Here is a 24,070-nt window from a genome sequence, read left to right as displayed (position 1 = left end):
TCAACAGTTTTCTTACAGGTCTCATTCTTCCCTCTCTCTGTTGTACTTAGAGTTTTTAGTGTCATTCTTGTACATGTCATAGGATATGGGCAACTTCTTTATTGTTCCTCTTCTGGCTGTTTATTGAAATGGGTATTCAGACACCTAACAGCCATGTATAATATCCCATTTCATCTGGTCTCCTAGCTGGTAAGTAGTACAAAATAGTTGTTGTCCTCTTTCCAATGCAACCAGTTGTAAGTAAATGTAACAGTAAGTTAAAGGGGTGTGTCAAGGAAAGAACCGCCTTCTAGCATTGTTGGGCTTCTTTGAGCTAGCTTTCAAAATGGATTCTAGAAGTATTTTTTCAATATAGCTTGAACATCGGCCAGTTAAACCAAATGAATTCCAGCTGGTAGTACCATCCTCAGTTGAAGTTTTGTCCTTGTAGCTGCAATGTGCAGAAAATTTGGTCTGAAATAAACCCATAGTGCTTGGTGCTTAGTTCTACATTTAGTGAAGTACCTTCTTCATCTGAAGTTTTGGATGAGAAAAGATCTACTTCAGGCTGCACTTCAACCTACCAAGGTTTCTCTAAAACCTTTGTTCTTTATGCTGCTTGTCTCCCTTGTAGCTGTTTCTCCTTTGCTCTGGCAGTATCTTTTACAGAGCTAGTATTGTTTATATAGTGCATTAATTATACCCCACGTGGGGACCCAGAGGCCTACATTCAGAGAGTTGGTGCTCAGCACCTCAGAAGTTGGGCACTGAAAAACAAGCGTCCAAAATCAGTCACTTTTGAAAATGGTAGGCCATGTCTCACTTAATTTTGGACTAATCCAATAAGTAATATTGAGGTTACATGAATTTTTAACGGGTACAGCTGATCTCCTCCTCCAGAAGACACCACGGTATGATCCTGTGAGATGCTGAGAATCCAGAATTTGCATATGCTGCAGTAGGAGTTGTGGTTACTCCAAAACTTCAGAAGCATGCCGCTAAGTCCTTATTTCCATCAAAGCTGAGTCCTGCAGTTTGAGGCAGACACTAGCAGGATCTCCTTGCTGTCACGCTGGTAGAGCTTACAATCTCATGGAATTCAAATACAGCCATAGTGATGCGCTGGTATTTCCACAGTCGTGTAGTTCCATAATACCTATTTCGGGGGGGGGGGAAATTAAGCCATAAAAGTATAATTTTTGGAGTGTTTGAAGATTATAGCCAGGCACTGGAAGCATAAAAAGTGTGAAAGTCACATTTTAATATTGTGCTCCCCTCAGTAAGTAAAGTCTCCGACATTTAAAATTTAAGGCACAGTCTCTGGGGTATATTAATGTGAGTTGCAAGACTAACTCCCAGTAGGTTACTTTTAATGAGTGCATATTTGTCTATACCAATTATTGTCAGTTGAAACGGGATCATAAAAAATAGTGTGGTATCTTCCTAGAAACTGGTCCAGCCTTATTACATTGCATGAGCAATGAGTAGTACACGGTGAGATTTCCAAACGGGTCAAAGCTTTTTGACTTCAAGTGGTAGCCGAGTGCCCAGTTGTGTTAGGCACCTTTGAAACACCCTCCGTAATGTTTAAACTGATGTGATTACTATGAATTTCAAGTCACGCACGTAGTCTTTAATGTATTTCCATACTTAGCTACTGTTTTAGGATGGAGTCTGAGAACACTGATTTCAAATGCTCAGCACTGCCCAGAATCAGGTCCTTATATGGTACCAGACATTCTTCTGCAAATCCCATAATTAAGAACCAAAACAAAAAGGATTTCTTATTCATACCCTAGTATTGAGACAGAGGTAGGCTTTGAAACAAGCTTTACCCTGATTTTTTACAGGGTTCTGTATACTACCTTATATTAATTTATCCACCATATTTATATAGTTACAGGGAAACATACTACAAGCTTTTCTTATACTAGTACTAAATACCATACACTGCAAGGTCTGAATTCAACCTAAAGATTATAGTCAAGCCTGTATGGAAGCTTATCAGTGGTCCAATGAGATGGTCCTATTAACATGGCCAGCAGCAAGTTAAGCCTTGGCCATGTTATCATCCAGAAACAGATGAATTTTGAGGAGGTGTTCATCCATGTTAGATTGCAAGGGGAAGGAACATTACACTCTTACATTGCCTTTGTATGATGGCTAGCAGACTGTGGCCTCAATTCTCATTGGGCCTCTGGGCACTCCCACAATACCAATAATAATGAATGGTGTCAGGTATCAGAGGAGTGGCCGTGTTAGTCTGGATCTGTAAAAGCAGCAGAGTCCTTGGCACCTTATAGACTAACAGACATATTGGAGGATAAGCTTTCGTGGGTGAATACCCACTTTGTCGGGTGCAAGTGGGTATTCACCCACGAAAGTTTATGCTTCAGTACGTCTGTTAGTCTATAAGGTGCCACAGAACTCTTTGCCCCAATAATGAATGGGAAAACTTTGCAAAGGTATAACTACTGAAGTGGATAAAGTGTTCTCCATTCAGAAATGGGTACACCTTGAATACTTGTGGCACGGTATTCATCTTGAAATGGAATGACAGAAGCTACTGGATTTACTATTTAATGTTTTTCACACAGGAGTTAGTCTAGTTGTCGGTTATAGTGTTCATTGAACTCCTTTACTGCTGGTATTCGTCTGACCAAATTTTAAAAAAAGAAAGGAAAAAAAAAGCTGCTTGACAATCGAGTATCCTGACACATTGTATCAGATAGAGGAAGTTGGTATTAGACAAAATCCTCTTGTAGCAGCATCTGGGTTCAAGAAGTCTCCCTTCCACATTTTCTCGAAATAATCAAACATCAGTTTTGGTCTCCTAGGATCAGGGGTTAGTCCAGGAAACACAAAATATGAAGTGAAAAATAACAAAATTAGTGACTGATCTATTTTATTTGTCCTTGTTCCCATAAAAGTTGTTGCCAACAGCTTTGAATTGCTTTTCTTCCTTTTTTTAAAAAATGAAGAGTTTGCCTACAGTTTAGCTACTGCTTATTTTCCTCTCTCCTCCTCCTCTTCTGGCGTGGTAAAATTTCCCAACTATCTTGTAGGAAGTGAGTAACACTTTTTAAGGCCTTTAGTGATATTCAGTGGTATTCACCCTGCAGGCCAGGAGATTCCTTGTGGCAGGACGGGGGCGGGAGAATTTTAAGGATCCATGGCTTTGTGCTGTGATCCAGATTAATGACCTGTGGTTAAGTACCAGGGGAAAGCAACTGAAGATGGAAAAGCCAACTTGCTGACTGCAGACAGATGCTGGGAGATAAATTGGATTTGAAGTTGTGTGACCATGTGTTTCACATAGAGACTATTGGTCATGCAGCAAATCCTCAAGACTAGGTTGTTCCCCTTGGAATGTACCCACTTATGCCCAAGGAAACAACCCTTAAAAGGCAAAGAACAGGGTCCTTCTATTGATGTCCTTTCCCAAAACCACAAAACTTTTATGGCCAAGATTAAAAAAGAGAGCGTACGCGAGAGAGAAAAGTTGCCTAAAGTTAGGTTCCCAAATCCGTATTTAGACATTTGAACTAGTGGCCTGATTTTTCCAAAAAGCTGAACGCACATCAGCTCCCACTGAAATCAATGTGACTTCCTGGGTACTCATCCTGTCTGAAAACCAGGCCACTTACTTAGGTGCCTATGTGTTTATTTATATTTAATGAAATATGAGCTTGTTGTTGGAATCCATCAGGGAATGTGTCTGTATTTATTCACATCCTTATTTATTTACATGGTTTGCATACCCCCCCCCGACAGTTAGGTAATGGTGGAAAATATTGAAAAATGTCATTCTTTTCAATATCCTTAGGGCATAGTGAGTGACTTGGATAAGCTTCATTTAAATCATAATCTGCCATTGTATTTCAAATGGTTGAAGATCTGCAGAAGATTTTTCAGTACTTCTAAATTATGTACCTGATTAAGATATGCATGAATTAGATGGCTTGGTTTCTGCGGTTAGAAGATTTTTTTATATATCAACCAGTTTCCGAGCGGATAGGTCTTTGATTAATACCACCCAATGTTCTTATCACACATGAGAAAAGGGAACATAAATTAGAAGCTCATAAATATAGGATTCAAGTTGCCTTTGAAGAACTTAATTTCAATATGGTTTGCATCAGAATGTCTTCGCTGGCTTTTTAAAAAAAATTGGTTTTGGCTAAACTGAAACTAATAGCTATACCACAATATTATAAATTAGTATTTTTATTCTTCTGAAGAACTACATAAAAGGGGCAGCAGATCTGCAAGGGGTTAATACATATGGTCCAAAAGAAAATGTAATTAGAAAATGAGTTCCCTTTTTAAATCCCTACTATATGTGCACATCAAAGCCATCGTAGGAGTAAATTTATGTCTGATAGTGTGGACGGTTTCAATGCACACTGGCAAAATATCATGCTGATTGCTGATTGAAAACAGTTGTTAATTCTCTACTTCACTAAATTCAGAGTGGAAAAACTTTCCTTAATAAAGAACAGATTGAAGAGAACCAAGACCTTACTGTGTGGAAATTAATGGCAGATGCATATACTGGTAGTTAAAATGTTTCATTAGATGTTAATGTCTTGCTGTGTTTTTAATTGTTCAGAAATTAGCCTCTAGAATATTAAAACCATCTGTTTGTTATCATGATGAAACAGAATACTTAAATAGTTATTAATTTTGTGGGCTTTTTTTCCTTGTCTGCAAAACTTTGATCTGTTGAGATTTCAGGGAATGCTGGATGCAGAAGTGAAAAACAATTTAAAAACACCTCAGTGCCAAAATATCTGCATTTGATGCCTGCCACCCATATTTTGCATGCCTGCTTTCTTTCATAAATTATTGTTCTCCAGGGACAAGTTGACATATTTTAGTGCATGGTGGGAGTGTGCCAAAGCTTGCTGAGCCTGTATAATGGTTGATTTAAACTGTAATATGGAACACTCTCACATGCTGATGTTTTATTTTTAGGTCTTGTGGGTCATTTTAAAGACCAAATATTTCCATGCATGGAAAGGATTCAGGGTGGATTCACCAATGAGGGCCTTTAATCTCCTTCAGTACCAAATAGTTACCTTTTATTTCTTTGTGTTCGTCTCTGTTTAAAATAAATGGGGAGCTTACACGTCCTGATTCAGGTAAACATTCCTGTCCAGGATGGCACATAAGCACATGCTTAACTTTATGTTTAAGTGCTTAAAGTTAAGCATATGCTTATATTCCATTCTGAAGAGAGATGGATTTAAGTAAGTCTTAAGTGATTTTCTGTATTGGGGCCATAGTCTCGATGTATTATTCTATGCTTTATGAGGAGAGGAATACAGTTCAAAATACATTTTTAACTTAAAAGTGGATATTTATTCAATGCCTAATAGTACAGTACTTAGAAAGCTATTAACATTATCTTATCAGTGATTTTTGATCTTTTCCTGAATAAGCAATTTAAATTCTGAAATGCCAGGATGAGGATTAGTTAAACTAACCATAGTTTGATAATCTCGCATTTTATAATTATTGCACCTATCTAAAAATAACAGAAAAGAAAAACAGTAATTTCTTAAACCATATATGAGATTTTCAAGAAGGAAAGGCATAATATGATTCTTAAAACATATGGAAGAGGAACCAAATTATAATATTTATGACTATGGGATACATTAATTCAATGGTGAAAAATTACAGTAGACACTAAATTTTCAAATTACAGTTTACTAGAATATGCACAATATCAGTTAGGTTTCTGAGTGCATTAAACAATTTTAAAACAAAACAATCCACCCCTGGCGAAAATAGAATAATAGAAACAGTTAAATGTCGGTCTGGAAAGGACTTTGAGAGGTCATCTAGTCTAGCCCCATGTGCTGGGGTAGGACCAAGTATACCTAGACAATCCCTGATATATCTGTTTTATAGTTGAAAGTTTTTCCTAATATCTAACACAAATCTCCATTGCTTCAGATCAAGCCCATTCTTTCTTGTCCTGCCTTTAGTGGATATGGAGAAAAATTGATCAAAGTCATCTTTTAATAGCTGTTAACATATCTGAAGACTGTTAGCAGGTCCCCTCTCAGTCATTTTTTCTCAGGACTGAAGATGCCCTGTTTTTTTTAACCTTTCCTCATAAGTCAGGTTTTCTAAACCTTTTATCATTTTTGTTGCTTGTTTTTCTCTGGGACTCTCTCCAGTTTGTCCACATCTCTCCTAAAGTGTGACCCCCAGAACTGGACACAGTACTCTAGCTGTGCCAAATAGAATGGGTCAGGTACCTCCTGTGACTTACATACGGCACTCCTGTTAATATACCTCAGAATATTAGCCTTTTTCAAAACTACATCATGCTCTTGATTCATATTCAGTTTGTGATCCACTGTAACACCAGATTCCTTTCAGAAGTACTGCTGACGAGCCAGTTATTCTCCATTTTGTAACTGTGCATTTGATTTTTCCTTCCTAAGTTGTGCTTTGCACTTTCTTCACTGGATTTCATCTTGTTGAATTCAGAACAATTCTCCAATTTGTCAGGATCTTTTTGAATTCTCATCCTTTCCTCCAAAGTGCTTGTGACCTCTTTCAGTTTGGTGTCATCTGTAAATTGTATAAGCATACTCCTCCAGTTTATTATCCAAGTCCATGAATGAAAATATTGAATAATACTGGACTGATCCCTGTGGGATCCCACTACATACTTTCCTCCAGCTTGACAGCAAATCATTGGCAGCTATTCTTTTAATATGGTCTTTCAACCAGTTTTGCACCCACCTTACATAGGTGCCAACTTCTGCTGGCACCAGTGGGTGCTTGACCCTCCTCTGCCTCCAGCCCCACCCCGACTCCACCCCTTCCCCAGAGTCCCCACCCCAACTCTGACCCGTCCCTGCCCCTATTCCAACCCCTTCCCCAAATCCCCACTCTGGCCCTGCCTCTTCCCCGCCTTCTCCCCTGAGTGCACCACGTTCCTGCTCCTACCCCTCCCCACCCCCCGAGCTTGTTCCGCCACGAAACAGCTGTTTTGCGGCAGCAAGCATTGGGAGGAGAAACAGGGATGCGCCGTGCTCCGGGGAGGAGGCGGAGGTGGGGCGGGGAAGTAGGGGTGGAGGGGAGAGGGGAACTTGGCTGCCAGAGGGTGCAGAGCATCCACCAATTTTTCCCTGTGGGTGCTCCAGCCCCGGAGCACCCACGGAGTCAGCTCCTATGGCACCTTATAGTGGTGAAACATGGTGTTTTTGTTTGAAGGGGATAATTTCTATTCACAGAGTGTGAACCTGCTGGACATCTGAAACCAAATCCCCTCCATCAGTGCTATTGAATACAGCTTGTTAGGAATTTCTCAATGAAATTCTTTTTTTTTTTTTTTTTTTGGAAAGAGCCAGTTCTTTAAAACTGAAACTTTTAGTGGAGATGTATGAGTTTCAACAAAACATTCGTTAAGGAGGTTTCTCAGGTTCAGGATGGAATGTTGAGAGAGAGACACCAAGACCCCTACCATAGAAAAGCAAGTATCTGAATTAAACAGAACAGGGAGTTGAACTTGTGTCTCCTGCATCCCTGCTGTGTGCCCAAACCACCAAGCTATTGGTTATTTTGGGATGGATGTGTTTTTCTTATTTTGAGTAAAAAATTATCATTTTATCTTGAAATTTCATTCCACTGTGGGAAAAAAAATAAATTTAGAAACCTCAATTTTTTTTTTGAAAAATAAAATTCTTGTTTACCAGCCAGCTCCACTGTTGAATGGTTTCAAAGATAAATTGATTTTGATCCACATCTAAGTTTGTTGCACTACTCATCCTTTGCTTCTCTTTTGTGTTTAAAGGCCTGAAGCTTTTACAGCCTTATTCTGGTTGACAACATTAATAACTGTGCTTGGTTTGCACAACTCCAACATGGTACAGAACATGATTTCTTTTTCTTTTCTCTTTATGCTTTATAAAGGGGTTCGGGTTATTAAAATTCTAAGAAATTCTTATTATTGAAATGAATAAACAATGATGTTACACCTGGTTTGTAATACTTAACACATATCTACCAGAAGTGTATGTCCTATATTCACAAAACAGATACCACAGCTTCCACTATACAAACTTCCTCAGTTTCTTTTTCTATATGCATAAACCTTCACCTAGATGGACCATCTTTAAGAGATGAGGGGTTATTCGATCTCTGTGTCCATGTAGAGTCTGATTCAGCATACATTGAACTCAATGGAAAAAATCCAATTGACTTCTATGGGCATTGGATTGTGGCTCGACTCCTTGTCTCTGTCGAGACTGCTAGCAAAAGGGCTGATAATATCAGCTGGTGCAGTGATTTTATGGACAATGAAGCTTGCTCTGGACTTGAACTGAGGTAACTAGCTCGTCAAATTGATCAAATAGTAACCTATCTTTGGTCAGTGCTGACGAGGGCCAGGCTCCAAGATGTGCTATGAGATTTCTTGACATTTGCAAATACCAGAAATCATCATTTCCATTGGCAATAACAGGCCAAGGTGAAAGTAGAATGCTGTAAAATGTGTTGCATTGTTTCTCGTTATAAGAAAAGGGGAATTATTTTTAATGGAAGCTCTCAAGATTTTTCTAATCCAGCTCTAGTCATTACTAAAATGCTTACCCAGAAAAAGGTTTAACAAGACATAAAGAAGTAAAAACAGTTTTTAAAAGTTCCACTGAAATAAATGTGAAAATCATTTTAATACACTGTAAGCTGAAATGAGTGAAGACAAATGCTCTACCCTTATTTAAAGAAACAAAACTAAAAGTGCTGAACCTTGCTTATGTATTGATGGCTTCTGTAATAATTCTGTAATTTCACTCTTAGACGTTAAGATTTTGACTATAACAATGAGGCGTAATGTTTCTTCGAATCAAGGAAGAAAGCCTTATATCAAAGACATTTTTATTAATAATAATACTTTGCACCTAGCTTTCATCTGAGGATCTGAAAGCCATTTACAATACTGTTAGCCCCAATTTACTGATGAAAAGAATAGACTCCCAGGAGTCTTGACAGCAGGTATTCAGCTAACTTGTCCAGCACAGCCCAGAAAGGATCCAGAACTGTGCAGTGGAGACCCACACATACACATGGGGTATTAGGACTCAGGCAACACCTCCACTCCGTTGCCCCCCCCTTCCCCTCCCCTCCCCTCAGCTGGAGGGAGGAGCCAGCCAGCTCACGGGGCAGAAGCAGCCAAAGCAGAAATCTTGGGTCTTCTGGAAATGTGAAGAACTTTCTACAGTTTTGCTGGCCTGCTCTGCCCTGTGCCAATTGGCTGTTTGGGACAATCCTCCAGCTCCCCCTTCCTCAGTCTCTTCACTTCAGCTTCATTCCAGCCCTGCCCCTCTTACCCTCTTCTCCCCTGTCCTGCCCCCCTCACTCCTTTCCCTTCCCTTCCATTTACCTGATCCCCCTCCCTCCTAACTAAACCCACCCAAAGTAAGTAAATCCATGTAGAAATAACATGCCATTTGCTGTCATCCTCATCCTCTTTCCCCAGCCTGTGTCAGTCTTGCCTATTTAGATTTAGGGCTAGTCTACACTAGAATTGCTACAGCGGCGCAGCTGTAGAGAGAGAGAGCACTCTCCCATCCCCATACTAAATCCACCTCTGCAATAGGCGGTAGCTATGTGGGCGAGAGGAGGTCTCCACCAACATAGTGCTGTCCACACTGGCGCTTAGGTCAGTGTAACTTACATTGCTGTGGGGTGGCTTTTTCACTCCCTGAGCTACATAAGTTATAGCAACGTAAGTGCTAGCATGTACAAACCATTAGACTGAAACTCTTCAGGGCAGGGACTTTCTACTACTCTGTGTTTGGACAACGCCTAGCGCAATCGGGCCCAGTTCTTGGCTGGTCCTTAGGCACTGCCGTAATAAACATGTCAAATAAAATAATAAAACAGGCTATTTTGTTCTAACAGATTGCCTGTAAAGAAGGGTGGAGTAGATAGTAGATAAGCACTTGACAACTTGCCATCTAGCAGAAGCTAATCCACATTTAAAGCAATTTAAAGGAGGGTTCCTCCCTTTGCTTTTCTCCTGAGCTATTTTGTGGTAACTAACTCCTCCTCTTCATCTCTAAAGGCATCTCCACATCAATGACAGCGCTAATGAATTCTGATGGTTTAGTCCCTTCCCTTCTGTGCTCCTTCAGTTAGACTCTTCTTTGCCAGACATTTTAGCTTCCCCTCCTTGCTGACAAATTGAAACTGGGGTATATATTACTATGACTTTTGCTTCTGTCATTCAGCATGTGGAAAAATAGATGTACAGATATTATAGAATATGAAGTAGTATTCCTATGGTTCCTCTCTCTTGCCTTCACATTATTAAATTATGAAGAAATACTGTCATCCTAGTCTCTTAGCCAAGTCATAGAGAGCAAGCAGAGTTATGGTTCCCTTGATAAATTGCAAAGCATTATTAAGTTTTGCTCTTTGGACTGAAAGTATTGGCCTAAAAGGACATCAACCACAGTCACATTGCTCTCGATTGCTGCTTAATTGCTGCTTGTTTGTGTTAGAGATCATGTGGTTTGATTGATCTTACCCTGCATTTGTCATTATAGTTACAACTTCCTAGTTTTCTCCTAGTACCTAGACCACAGGATGACTTTTAAATCCTGAATAATTTATGTGGCTGGCCAGTTAAATGGCTGAAAATAGTATTATATATTTAAGCCAATAGCTCAACCTTGAAATCATCATTTATGCAACCAAGGCATTAAATATTTATTTGGGGCTTATGTTGAAATATGAAATAGCAGGGCTTTTTAGAGCTTTTTTTAAAGTAAACAATGGCAAACATCCTAGGGTCCATCCATGAATACTGATTTCCCCCCTCCTCTTTATTATCCCCCCTCCCAATTTTTTAATGATCAGAATGCCATGTTTATGATTTTCACTAAAAAATGAGCCACAATTCAGCAGGCACATGCTTAACTTTAAGTATGTGAATAGTCTCATTTCATTCTTATTTTAGGTAGACCTCAGCGGAGCAGCTCACATACTTAGGTACTTGCTTGAAGATCTTGCTGAGTCAGGAACTTATCACAGATCAGGTGCAGCGCAGGTAGTGGAAATACAAGCTTCCCGACAAGTTCCTGCCAGTGGGCCGCAAGAGACGCCATCTCTTTGCAGGGGAGGATAGTTCAGTCACTTTTCTGTGCCTATTTAATTTTGGTGTCTACTGAGACTGCCATTTAGTGCTAATTGTGATTAGGTGAAATTTTCAAAAGCATCCAAGTGGCTTAAGAGCCAAAATCTCATCATCTTACCTTGGGACTTGGATAAGATTTTCACAAATGCCTGTCACCCCTGCTGGTGACGTGTGCATCTGCATTAGGGATTTGTCTGAGACTCATCAACCTACCCCACAGAGGCAAGCAGACAGTTCTAAAGCCCTGGTGTCATTAGGCTTTATGACTCTGGCCTGTTTGTTTCTGTGCCATCGTGTGATTCATTTTTACCTCCCAAGATCCTTGTGTTCCTCCAGTAGCTTGTACATTTCAAAGTCAACCAGAGACCAAGCTGTTTCTCCCTAGTGAGTTGTATGTCAGACACTTCTTGCTAAATGGGATGGTATGTCTTTCTCTTCTCTTTTTTGATATTTTATATAGCTGTAGATAAACTCTCAGTAAAGGATTTGGGGTTTGCTCATTCTTTGCTGGATAATGCAGCCAAAAAGCTCAACGCCTGAGAGATGTCAAATACGTCTGGAATAGGGTCTCCTGGAAAGTGGTACACTATCACTATAAATACTTAAAGGGTTGATAAAATTCTAGTGAGAGAGAAGTACAGGATAGTCCTGGAAAATGGCAAATGCTCAGAAATAGGCCTTTCTCGTCTTTCATGTGTTGGTGAAATCCCTGCTATGTGGTGATCCTCTACACTTCTAAATTTTGCATGGCAGAGGAGAGAATGCATTGCTATTTATTGAATGTTCACACGCACCTATTCGAAGACCCTGTTCATATTGCAATGAGCTTACAGTCGAGTTTGGGCGTGCACACAAAATAAACACTTAGCATGTCTATGGGCAAGATTACCCGCTGATGTAAACTGACATCGCTCTATTAAAGCAGATACAGAACCCAAGCCTATATGGACATAGATGCATATAAAAATACACACAACAATTGACAGTACACATGTGAGGTGCTAGAATAAGTTCTCAATATTTGTCATTGAGAGGCTTCTTAGAAGAACCGTGTTTGATGAGGGATTTGAAGGAAGACGAAAGGGAGTTTGGCACATAAGCAGACAGAGAGACCCTGGCAGAAGAGGTGGAATAGAAGAATGTTCAACAATGAGTGTGAGAAGTATTTAAAGGAGGAGAGAGATTCCATCCTGGTCCTCACAACTTTGTTTGGCTCCTTGCAGGCGGGTTGGACCTTAGTAATCTTTTCTGGCCCTGCTGTCTGAGATTCTGTGATTTTTAGAAGCTGGTTGGAGAGAGTGATAGGTATAATGGAGTGCTTTGCCAGATTGTAATTGTAAAGGCCATATTTCTCACTGTGCAACCATCAAAATGCAAAGGGTCAGAAAAAGTCTTTTTTTCTTTTTTTTCGCAATTCAGCTTTTAAAGTATACTGAAATACGCTTCAATTTATTACAATTGCCAGCAGATTTCTGTTTCATATCTTTGTTTTAACAAGTGGCAGAGTACCGAGCAAGTCTTTTACACTATATATGTGGCATATAGTATGTATGAGTTTAAGACCCCATTTTGAGGTGTTTATGCCAGGTTTATCTTTGATTTCTGTGTAAACAATTACAGAAAAGAAAAAACAAAACAAAAAATGGGCTCTGTTCTCTGTGAACTTAGATAAAATAGAGCTACTTCAAAGCATCTTTGCCTGGACATCCACAAATACATTTCAAACCAGATAATGAAGGAAAAAAGGCTGAAGGAACGCATGCCAGCTCCTGTTGTTGCTGATGGGTGTTTTTTTTAAGGCAAGTGTACCATTTACCCTCGCTCCTGACTTCTGCTGCTATCACTGTGAGAAGAACACAATCAGAACACTTAATCCACCTCTTTGACTTGGCTTCTGAGTATAACAATAGCAGAGAAAGAGACACAGTTTCTGCTGGTGTAAATAGATGCATCTCCATTGATTTCAATGGAGTTTTGCTACCGAAACTTACTTATCAAGCAAGAGCAACTCAGATCAGGTCAAAAGGGAACTGGAAATGGCCATTATTTTAAACTAGAAACATAGTCACTTCTGTTGTATGATTTTGTATCCATTTGATATTGTTTTATAGCTATAGTGACAACCTCAGTTAGATTTACATATGTTATTGTGGGGATGGAGGAAGGAAAACTATCTGTATTTACATGTTCTTGTAATTTCTTGTAAAAGGAGTTTGGAGAGGTGAGAGAAACTACTTAAATAATACTCCAACAAAAATCAGGAATGGAACACAGAAAGAGGTGAAATCTTCACTTTTAATTATTAAATTGAATTTTGGGTATTTTTAAATCATCCATTTTTAAGCACCCTGATCAGAGGCTTTTGGAAACTTAGTTTTTCCTCCTCCTAGCACATGAAGATCAATCACCTCCGAGCATATGGTGACACCACTGGCAGAAAATGTTTTGGCAAAGCCTTTCAGGGCATCAAAAACAGCAACATTACAACCATCCACATGTGATGATTATGTTGAACCTGGTCTCCTGTTGTAACCAGACTGTTCCTGCCCTGACAGATGCTGATGAATAAAGCATGAATCCACATTACAACCTTCCCAGCTATTCGCCTTATGATCAAAAGAAGAGGATTTTCACTTCATGGCTTGGCTGGTGATCTAGTGGAAGCTTGGGGGATCCAGTGGGGTTGGGTCCAAGTTTGAGCCCGGGAACGCTTACTCGTTCCCCTGGCTCACTAGAAGTAAGCCCTCTTGGGATCCCAAATAAGAAAGAAATACAAAATAACTTCTTGAAGAGGCCTGAGTGCTGCTTGTGACCAAAGCTCACATGATCAGTGTCTTGCTTGGGTGTAGGCTGTTGCTGTGCGCCCCCAAAGAAGGGTGCAATAATGTCCTTGGATGTGGCGCTCACTGCGGTTATGATCTCAATAAAAACGCTCTGTTGTAGTTCACCTGGCATTTGGCTATATCTTTTGAGACCTGCTGGAAACATAAGGCAGGTGTGGAATGCACTTGTAATGGAAATTTACACTACAGAACACTAGTGCCCTGTGAGCTGCGTTGGCTGCATGCTGGCATGTGGGGTGGAATTCTAGGTGTTGGTTTTTAACCCACTCAGTCCTAAATGGTTTGTGCTCCAGAGCCATAAGAGACCGCCTCTTTCTCCCGCCTGAACTCAGCACCGGAGCTGCAGCGCTGCAGGCCGAAATGGAAAGGGAACTGCCAGCTGGGTATCCGCTGTGAAGTTCCCTGACTTTGAATCACACTTCCAGCCCCTTGATCAGCCGAACCCAGATTTGTTCTCTCAAGGATTTAGTGCAAGGCTGACCTGTTTTTTGTTTACTTTCCAGGCATGTCTGGAAGGAGCATCTTGATTAGTGGCTCTTAAATTTTTGTATTGGTGACCCCTTTCACACAGCAAGCCTATGAGTGCGACCGCCTTCTAAATTACTTTTTTTAATGTTTAACACTATTATAAATGCTGGAGGTAAAGCAGGATTTGGGGGTGGACGCTGACAGCTCACGACCCTCCGTGTAATAACGTCGCGACTCCCTGAGGCGTCATGACCCCCAGTTTGAGAACCCCTGATCTAGATGGTCTTGGAGGTAGCATGTGGATTTATTATTATTTTTATTTTTTGTATTACAGTAGCACACAGAGACCCAGACTTGTTCTATGTAGCGACAGATATTATTGTTGGCCTTTAACAAATAATAATAATCAGGATAAACTATTGCTAATTGAATGTATGCATATCCATTTTATTCCACAGACAGCGCTAACCCAGCTAGAAGTTGGATCACAAAGAGTTTTCGATTCTCTTGTCCTTACGAAAGCTGCGTAAATAAAGAGTGACAGGCAGACATGAGAGCCTAATTCCACTCCTGGCAGGAAGGTTATTCTATCCCTTGGGAAGAAGGTGTCCTCTTCTAAGGCTCTGGTAAAGGCTTAGCTTGCTGAGTGCACTACAATGGGTAGAAGTGTTGTTATTCCTAGTTTAAAAGTACAATGTAGTGAAATAACCCTATAATTCCATATGATGCAGAAACTCGGGTGCCTCGGAACTATACCATCGTCTAGATTTAGAGCTGCCAAATGGTGTGGGGTTGCAATAAATAAACAAAAAGTAGCTCAGAAGAGCAGCATGAGGGGTGTTTTTGACACATTCCAGAAGCTCTGTGAAAAAGGTTTTCACTTAATTCTCAGGAGATTTATTTACTTTGCTTTTCGTTACCTACTAACCAGTCATCAGCAGTATGGAATTGTATGAAGTGGCTTAGGCCCAGACTTTTTAAGCTGTTTTGGGGAGTTGGGGCGTGGGGTCAGGGCCACAACACCTACAGATATGGGAGCCTAAATCTCTTTTTCAAAAGGAATTTAGGCACTTAGGGGGGCCTAAATTCCATCAATTCCATTTAGATTTAGATTCACAAGTGCCTAAATCCATTTGAGAAAAGAGATTTAGGCTCCAAAATCGGTTCGGCGCAGTGGCACTGAGCGCTACGATGCTTAAATACCTTTAAAAACCTCTGCCTAAGGGAGCTAGCAGAATAGACTGGTTTCAGAGTAGCAGCCGTGTTAGTCTGTATTCGCAAAAAGAAAAGGAGTACTAGTGGCATCTTAGAGACTAACCAACTTCCTAGGATGTTGCTGTCTGGTCTTTGGCACTTTCATTCTTTCTGCCTCCTCCCCTATCATGATTATCTCCCTCCTCCATTGTCCTACCCAGAGGCAAAGAAACCAACAAGAATCCCTATTTTTATGAGTTTTCCTGAATAATATTTTATGGTTTGCCCTCTTGTGTCCATGCATCATTTCTGAGTTGCCTGACTGATATAGTATCTACAGTCCTATGCCTCTATAAATACCATAAAGGCTGTGCAATTAGGCCAACTTTTGCCTTTAACTTAAATCAACCTTTATCTTCAACATAGAAAGCTAGTAGATAAATATACTGCATAATGCAGAGCTTAATTCTTTGTGGGTAATGTTGGGTATTTAGGTTGCTCTTTGACTCTCATGGATTTAAGTGCCCCATTATCTCATCGGTGTGCACACAACTTGCATTGATATTCATGATGGTTGCATGCAAAAATCCCTTCATACCCAGAATCTCCTTTGTGTTTCTATGTCATCCAGCATTATCTGCAATCCATTCCTCTTCTGTTTCTCCAACGCTTATTACAGTGTCACTAAGAGAGAGCGGTTGTACATTTCTCTCCTTGTATTCATTTTGAAAACTATAGGTTTATTCAGAAACCTAGCAATTTTTGGTCAGTTTCTTTGTGATTTGACCATGCGTTCAAACCTCAACTAATCTCTCTGTTTTTCTCTCATCTATTGATACAGTAACTAACTGACGCTGTCAGACCGCCCTTGCTGAAAGCCAAGCTCGATATCTCTATAACTCCCTGTGTGCCCCTCAGCAGTTTCAGCTCTGCATGTTCCTCACACTAAGCTCCATAGTAGCTCATGTCTGTCTTATCATATTTCTGATTCTGCTGGCAAGCAGCTCAGTGCCTTTGACCAAACTTCAGTTCTCCTAAGATGGTATCTTTAGAAAGTGCTGATAGGAACTCGGGGATGGGGCGGGAGGGGACCAAAAACAAAAAACAGGTGGGTGTGTTAGTATTTTTTTTTTTTTTCATTTTAATCATGACATTTTCTCAAGCATTTTGTGTGAGCATGCAGGTGTATTACTTGTATTACAGCATCACTGTTCTGGGTACTGTACAGACACATATAAGAGAAATTCCTTTCTCCAAAGATCTTATAGTCTAAATAGTAGACCAGGCAGAAAGGGTGGGAGAAAAGATGTGATGATATCCTCGTTTGGCAGAGAGATGAGAGGCACAGACAATTTAAGGTCACCCAGGCAGTCTATGTGACGGAGAAATTGAACCCAGATCTCCTGAGTCCCTGTCTAGTGCCTTAACCACGAGACCTCTCTTTCTCTTTTTTTCTAATTTTTTTCTCATTTATTTCTATCATTGCAAGTTATTTTTAATAGAAAAATGCAGGTACCTGGGAAATTTTTTTTTTAATACTTGGCCTTCAGTACCAACCCCTTCGTTACTGATGACACTAAACATCACCAAAGGGGAAGTTTTAAAACTGCAAATGTGTTTTCTAACACGTGATCCCCATGTTACTCAACTTGGGCAAATAGAACTAGAGTGCTCACTTTCACTTTCTGTGTGTGTTCAGTCTCACTTTATGGTCTCTGTACACAAGCACAATTCTGTATTACTTGGGTTTCTAATAGAGCAGGAGTAGGATTACATTGTGAAACAATCCCAAGTCTTCATTGCTGGCATTTTTGGATCATGAAAGCATTTGTTTGATTTTGTAAAAACCCACATGGCCGTATTCTAAAGTGTGGCTAAGGAGCCCTCAGTGTAGCCCCGGAGCAAGGAGTCAAAAGATGCTAGTTGCAAACCCTTCTCTGATCATTGTCCAGCTCAGCAGCAGGCTAGGGTCCCCGTGTAGTGTAGTATGGAGGCTGCTGTCAACTGTGCCAGCTGTCATTGGCCTGCAGTAGGCATTATCATAGAAGAGACTCACAAAGGGGGCCCTTTCCCTTGGCTCTGTCCCCTGCACTAGTTCCCAGGAGAGGAATGGTATAGGATCAGTCGTAGTTCCTGTGCGCCACCTAACTATTGACTAGGCTGTTCGGTGCTAGCAGAGCAGTGCTCCAAGCTCATCCAGAATGCATGAGTGGTGGATATAATAAGCCAGGGGAGGCTTAGCCTCCCCGGCACAGCCGCTGGGGCCGCGGTGGCCCTGCCTGCGCTCTGCCTCTTCCGATCTGTGCGCCACCTCTTCCCCAAGGCCCCCACTGTCTCAGTGAGTCTCTCCATTCCCCGCCACCTCCCAGAGGTCCTTGCCACTCGCTGTGTCCCTCCTCCCCTTAACCCCTGAGAGGCTCCCCCCGCCTGCCATGTCCCTCCTCTCCTCCATCCTGTCCCCCGTGAGGCCCCCGCTTGCCCTGTCCCTGTGGGCAGTGGAGGCCTCATGTGGGAGAGGGGAGGAAAGGAGGGACATGGCGAGTGGGCTGAGCAGGGAGGGGGTGGGGCCTGGGGCAGAAGAAGCGGGACAGGTAGATAGCCTCCCCCAGGGATAGGTTTACCCGCTGCCCATGCCAGAATGACTGTGAAGATCTAGCCTTTTATTTGCAGGTGGTTTCGCTAGGATTATGTTATTGCAGTTTCTCTTTAACTTTGACGAGCTGAATCTGTGTGAATAGACTGTAGTGAGAGATTGCTTGTCCATTTAAACTGTCCTCCCATGCGTGGCCATGTGTACGTTTCAGTGTCTTTAAAGAGGGTATTGGGCCAATTTTTATCTTTATTTTTTTTAGTACAGTACAGTTTGATACTTTCTTATTCCTTTTTGGAATAAAAGGGAAACCCGCAGCAGTCTGGCATGAGAAAATCTCTGCTTGGAGAAATAAAGGAAAATGGGGAGAAATGAGAAATCTTAACCTGGACTTGCTTCTGAGTTTGCTCTACAGTCTACACAATTCACTTTGTTCGTCCCGCGTTCTGGGCTCAGATATCTCGGTCATATCCTCTGACTTTCTGTAAATTGTGTCTGGAAAAATGACATCTGCTGGGCTTCTCTTCTCTCCCTGTAACTAGCTGGAACTCACCACCTAATGGGAGACCTATAAAAATGAGCCGTGCTGCTAGCTAATTCTTGAAAGCTGTGCACCAAATAAATCAAGTTTCTGCTGAGCCCTGCCGTGACGGGAGTTGGTTAGAGTCTTCAGCAAGAGCAATGAAAACAATGATCAAAACATTTCCTGGCTGGGTATTAAAGATGGTTAACCAGCATAATTAGATCAGAATCCCAATGACTGAAGGACCTATTGACCATACAATCTGGCACAGAAAAAAGATGGCTTCCTGCAACAATGAAACAATGCTGCTGCTTTTATTACTGGGTTTATATTCACACAGTGTTGGGGGTTTTTTATTTTAAGCTATTCTGTACATTTTCTTCTCTGTGAAGAGAACTAAGCGCAGGTGCTGAGAGAGGAAAGCTGCTACTGTAGTTAAAAGCTCTGATGATTAAATAGTGAGACAGGAAAATATTTGTTAAATAAAATAGAGACCGAAAACTTTGGTGTAAAAATATGTGAAAAACTGCTGCTAAAAAAAATAAATCTTCAAGCCTCAGTAACAGAGTTTTTCTACCACCAAGCAGGTGTTGACACAATACTGAGTCAGTGAAAGTTGATCTATTTTCCTGAGGGTGGCTGAATTTTAAAGCTGGGGCCGTAACATTACAGTACATCTTGGTCATAGATAAGATCTGTGAATTATATATGAAGGATTAGACCTCTTGAATTAGTTATGACCCCAAAAACAGATCCATTAGATCTGTCTGATAAGGCATTATGTTTGCAATAATGTTCTGTTTACCTGAGATTTTATGGCTTAGCCATGGTACTTAAGTTAGTTAGGATAATGCATTATAAACATTTATCTCAGCTTTTTTCTTTTTCTTTTCTTTTTCTTTTTTTAATTTTTCAGCTGCTAGAGCAGGGGTGGGCAAACTACGGCCTATGGGCCAGATTCGGTCTACGAGCCATTTTAAGCCGGCCCGCAAGCTCCCGCTGAGGAGCAGGGTCTGGGGCTTGCCGCACTCCAGCTGGGGTGCTGGGTTGGGGGCTGTACCATGCACCTCGGCCCCATTCTGGCACTCTAGCTAGGGCGCCGGGTTGGGGGCTGCACCACGCAGCTCCCGGAAGCCACAGCATGGCCCTGGTCCGGGGCACAGGGTCGGGGGCCATACCACGCGGCTCCCGGAAGCAGCCCCATGGCCCCGCTCTGGCACTCTAGCAGGGTCAAGGGCCGCTCCACGCGAAGGGACATGCCACTGCTTCCGGGCACCGCTTGAGGTAAGTGCCGCTCGGAGCCTGCCCCCCTGAGCCTCTCCCCATGCCCAAACCCCCTGCCTCAGCCCTGATCCCTCTCCCAGTCTCCAAACCCTTCAATCCCAGCCCAGAGCACCCTCCTGCACCCCAAATCTATCATCCCCAGCCCCACCCCAGAGCCCGCACCCCCAACCAGAGCCCTCACCCCCTTCCACACCCCAACCCCAATTTTATGAGCATTCATGGCCCACCATACAATTTCTATTCCCCGATGAGGCCCTCAGGCCAAAAAGTTTGCCCGCGTCTGTGCTAGAGGGACCCAAGAGCTTCCTTTTCATTTTAGCCAAAACAAAGAGGATGAGCATAGGGTGAGGCAGGAACTGTGGATATTAGGGAGGTCTGACAGAACTTCTGGAACATTCATCTCTTATGAGCATCCATTCTTGCTGCAGCGAGGTGTTTTTCCACAGAGAACTCTAGCTACTACCCCACATTGATTGAGAGCATTTCTGGCCTTCAGAGTCCAGCTAGCTTGTCTTTAGAGGATATGAAATAATTGCTTCTTTATGGGTAGGGGTTATGGAAAGTTTTTTTCCCCTAATTACTTCTCCCCTCAGTCCCATGAACCTGAGTCTGCACACACACAGTCATGAGTCTGCACCAGGAGGCTACCGCTGTTCCTGCCCTAGTCAGTCTGCGTTCCATTATAAAGAGTGTAACGTGGAGTGTCTCAATTGAGTAAAATCATGGTAGCTAAGCGCATTTCCACTCACTGAGGATCTGCCCCCAAAACTTTCTTACAGATTTAGCAGTTGGGCTCCTGAGGGGATACCTCAAGAGCCCAACTATCAAAAGGCCTATCAAATGAATGCACACAAGACACCCAATTGGTAGTGGGCTGTGGTCAAATAAGTGAGCCATAGGTGACTGCTGAAAAGGTTCTGAATTTCCTATGGTAAATGTGGATGTTGCATGTTTATATTTTAAATGGTCTGTGAATTGCTGGATGTCCAAGTGGTGGCGCAGCGGGGCTAAGGCATGCTTCCTATCCGGCTCCATGCAGCTCCCGGGAAGCTGCCTGTCACAGGGGCTCTGCATGCTGCCCCCACCCCAAGCGCCGGCTCCGCAGCTCCCATTGTCCCGGAACTGCAGTGGGTAGGGGCAGTGTGCAGAGCCCCCCCGCGGCCGCCCTTCCTCTTAGGAGCTGGAGGGACATGCCAGCCATTTATCCCGGGAGCTGCTTGAGGTAAGCACCGCCCAGAGCCCGCACCCCTTATCCCCTCACATGCCCCAGCCCTGAGCCCCCTCCCGCACCCAAACTCCCTACTGGAGCCTACCCCCCCCCCGCACCCCAACCCCCTGGCCCAGCTCAAAGCCCCCTCCTGTACTCCAAACCCCTCATTTCTGGACCCACCCCATTGCCCTCACCCCCTCTCACACCCCAACTGTCTGTCCCAGCCCAGTGAAAATGAATGAGTGAGGGTGGGGGATAGCGAGCGACAGGAGGAGGAGTGAGTGGGGGGCACGGCCTCGGAGAAGGGGCGTGACCTCAGGAAAGGGGTGGGGCAAGGGTATTGGTTTTCTGCAATTCGAAAGTTGGCAACCCTATCTGTGAAGTACTGTTTAAAAACATTGTCCAGTTCTAAAATAGCACCTTTCAGCCAAGGGTCTCAAAGCACTTTCAAAGGAGGTGAAGTATCATTATCCCCATTTAACAGTTGAGGAAATGAAGGCACAGAGGTGAAGTGATTCATTTAAGATTACATACTAGGGCATTGGCATAGATACCAGGTGCCTTCCCCCTCTCTGCACCCCAATCCACTGGACTACCTTTCTTTTAGCAAGAGCAAAATACATTCTGCTAGTGTCTTGGGATATGAGCTTCTTGATGTGAATACCTTTAAAGGAGTTTAAATTGTGTAAAAAACCAGTTGTCTCAGAATACAGCTGACGAGAAGGTGAGGTTGAAGGTGAGTTGCCTTCATAGCAGGAAATACAAGTTGCAGAGTGCCCACTTTTCCTAGCAGTTTGTTCTGGACCAAAGTGTGTGTGTGAGTGGGGGAGGGTAGCGACAATCTACTACTAGGACACAAGTTCCAAGATGCTTCATGCATTCATGTGGTAAACCCATGAGGGGTGGACAAGAGAGTACGTGTGTGTGTGTGTGTGTTAAGAAAATCTTGCAGCACGCTTTGTAGGGCAAATAGGCCAGAAATAAAAGAGCAGAGAAAAGTGAATAAAGTAAAAGAATAAGAGACTGGATTGGACGACAAGATGTAGTTCTGTGAATGGAGACATTTTGGTTTCTGCTGCTGAAACTGATAGGGGCTGGAAATGCTATGGTTCTCAGCTCCTGTATGGACAAGACAGAACAGTGGTGTTCATGGTATATGGTTCATGGAAAGCACATTGAAACAATGGAGAACTCCTTGGACAGATTTATAAATATTTGTGCTCAGAGGATAATTCCCAATAAAGAATGTATCCAAGCACTTTTGAAAATCCCATCTTTAGATTTTGTTTTGCTATTCATGGAATACCTGTGAGCAGATCACAATCACCTTGAATTTATTCATTAGTAGAAAGAATTAGATTAGTTGTTTTGCTAATTATTTATAGTTGATTGTGCATACCTCTATGCCAATATTTGGTATTCATTCTTGAACTGTTGCTAGGTTGAGATTTGGTCTGATCAATCACATAATAATCTTCCTACATGCGCTTCTGGTGCAAAATAGTCTGTCCATTTAAAATTCAGTTTCCATATATACACACATGGCTTTGAAATTTGCCTTCTACAAATATTCATGCCAGTAGAACCCAGTCACACAAAAGTTCACGGAAAATAATGCAAAAGGGCAGAAGCAAATTATTTCATAAAATTGAGCAAATGGTCGTGAAATGTAGATAAATAGAAACATGCTTTGTCAGCATTCACTCAGTTCTACTAATTACATCATGTTTAGACAGCAGTCTATCTGCATGAATACTCTGAGTGTTTAACTTGTACAATCTACAGCATCCGAAGGCAGTACGTGTTCTCATATACGCAGAAAGACTGGGGACTTTTTTAACCTCCAAGACTGTAATAATGAATCTTTTATAAATTCGTTTGAAACGCAAGAAAAATATGGAAGCTGACAAATAGAATATGTTGGCCTATGAATATATAGGACGGCCAAAAAGCTTTTATAGAACTAAGTAAAGAATTTAGGCTCCAATCCTGCAAAACATCCCTATAGTGAAGATCATGACCTCCCTAAAGTGTCTTCAGTTGATCTTAGATCCTCAGTTGTTCTTACTAATGGTGCACATGCTTAGTTGGGGGTGGGAGGTGGTAACTTTATGAAAACAAGCAGTCTCAGTGGTGTGAATAACTTTATTTATGTGGCTCAATGTTTGCAGGTTCAAGGACTTAAATTGTAAGTTCTTTGGGACAGGGACCTTGTCTGCTTGTATTTCAGCAGACTACTCTCGACATTCACATACAATTGCGATGCCACTCAGATTAGGTCTGTGATTGTAAGAAACCTGTGGATGCTGAGGCTGGATCTTGCCCTTGTGGTACTCCAGGCGCCACAGCAGTGGGACTAAGGAATAACATCAGAGAAGAAGTTTTCTGAGCCAATCTAAACTTCTGCTTTTTGCATGTGCTCTGTCTGTCTTCTGCAGCTCAAGCCAGGTCAGAACAGTTGCCGAGACAGTGACAGTGAAAGTGCCAGTGGAGAATCGAAAGGATTCCATCGGAGCAGCTCTCGGGAAAGACTCAGTGACGTAAGTAAAACTCCGGAGGCCAAATACTGCCCTGAGTTGCATCATTTTTTTTGAAGGGTGTAAATCAGGGCAGAATTTGGCCCCCGGGGGCAAAGTGCTGCTAAACCCCTCCTGCCCCGGGGGGGGGGGGGTCACTTGCTTGCAGCCAGTTGAAAGAAAAGGGTTGCTTAATTTTGTTAAGTTGCAATGAACTAGACACTTGTAACCTCTGTAATATGGGTAGCTTGGTGTCTTAGACCACAGTGACCTGTGCCCAAGATTCAAGCTCCCAAACA

General features: G+C 42.1%; 1 protein-coding gene across 6 annotated transcripts in view; it reads left to right on the top strand.

The window, feature by feature from the left end:
• The window catches only part of AUTS2 (activator of transcription and developmental regulator AUTS2), a 968,366-nt gene that overhangs the window by 426,278 nt on the left and 518,018 nt on the right, over positions 1–24,070 (top strand). For all 6 annotated transcript variants that reach the window (XM_074974906.1, XM_074974908.1, XM_074974909.1 and 3 more), the window contains one exon: positions 23,694–23,795. In XM_074974906.1, coding sequence (XP_074831007.1) covers positions 23,694–23,795 — 102 coding nt within the window. The remainder of the gene's footprint in view (positions 1–23,693; positions 23,796–24,070) is intronic.

This window comes from Natator depressus, chromosome 17 (genome assembly GCF_965152275.1).
Source record: "Natator depressus isolate rNatDep1 chromosome 17, rNatDep2.hap1, whole genome shotgun sequence".
NCBI classification, from domain to species: domain Eukaryota; kingdom Metazoa; phylum Chordata; order Testudines; family Cheloniidae; genus Natator; species Natator depressus.
This window is presented reverse-complemented; position numbering and strand designations above follow the sequence as displayed.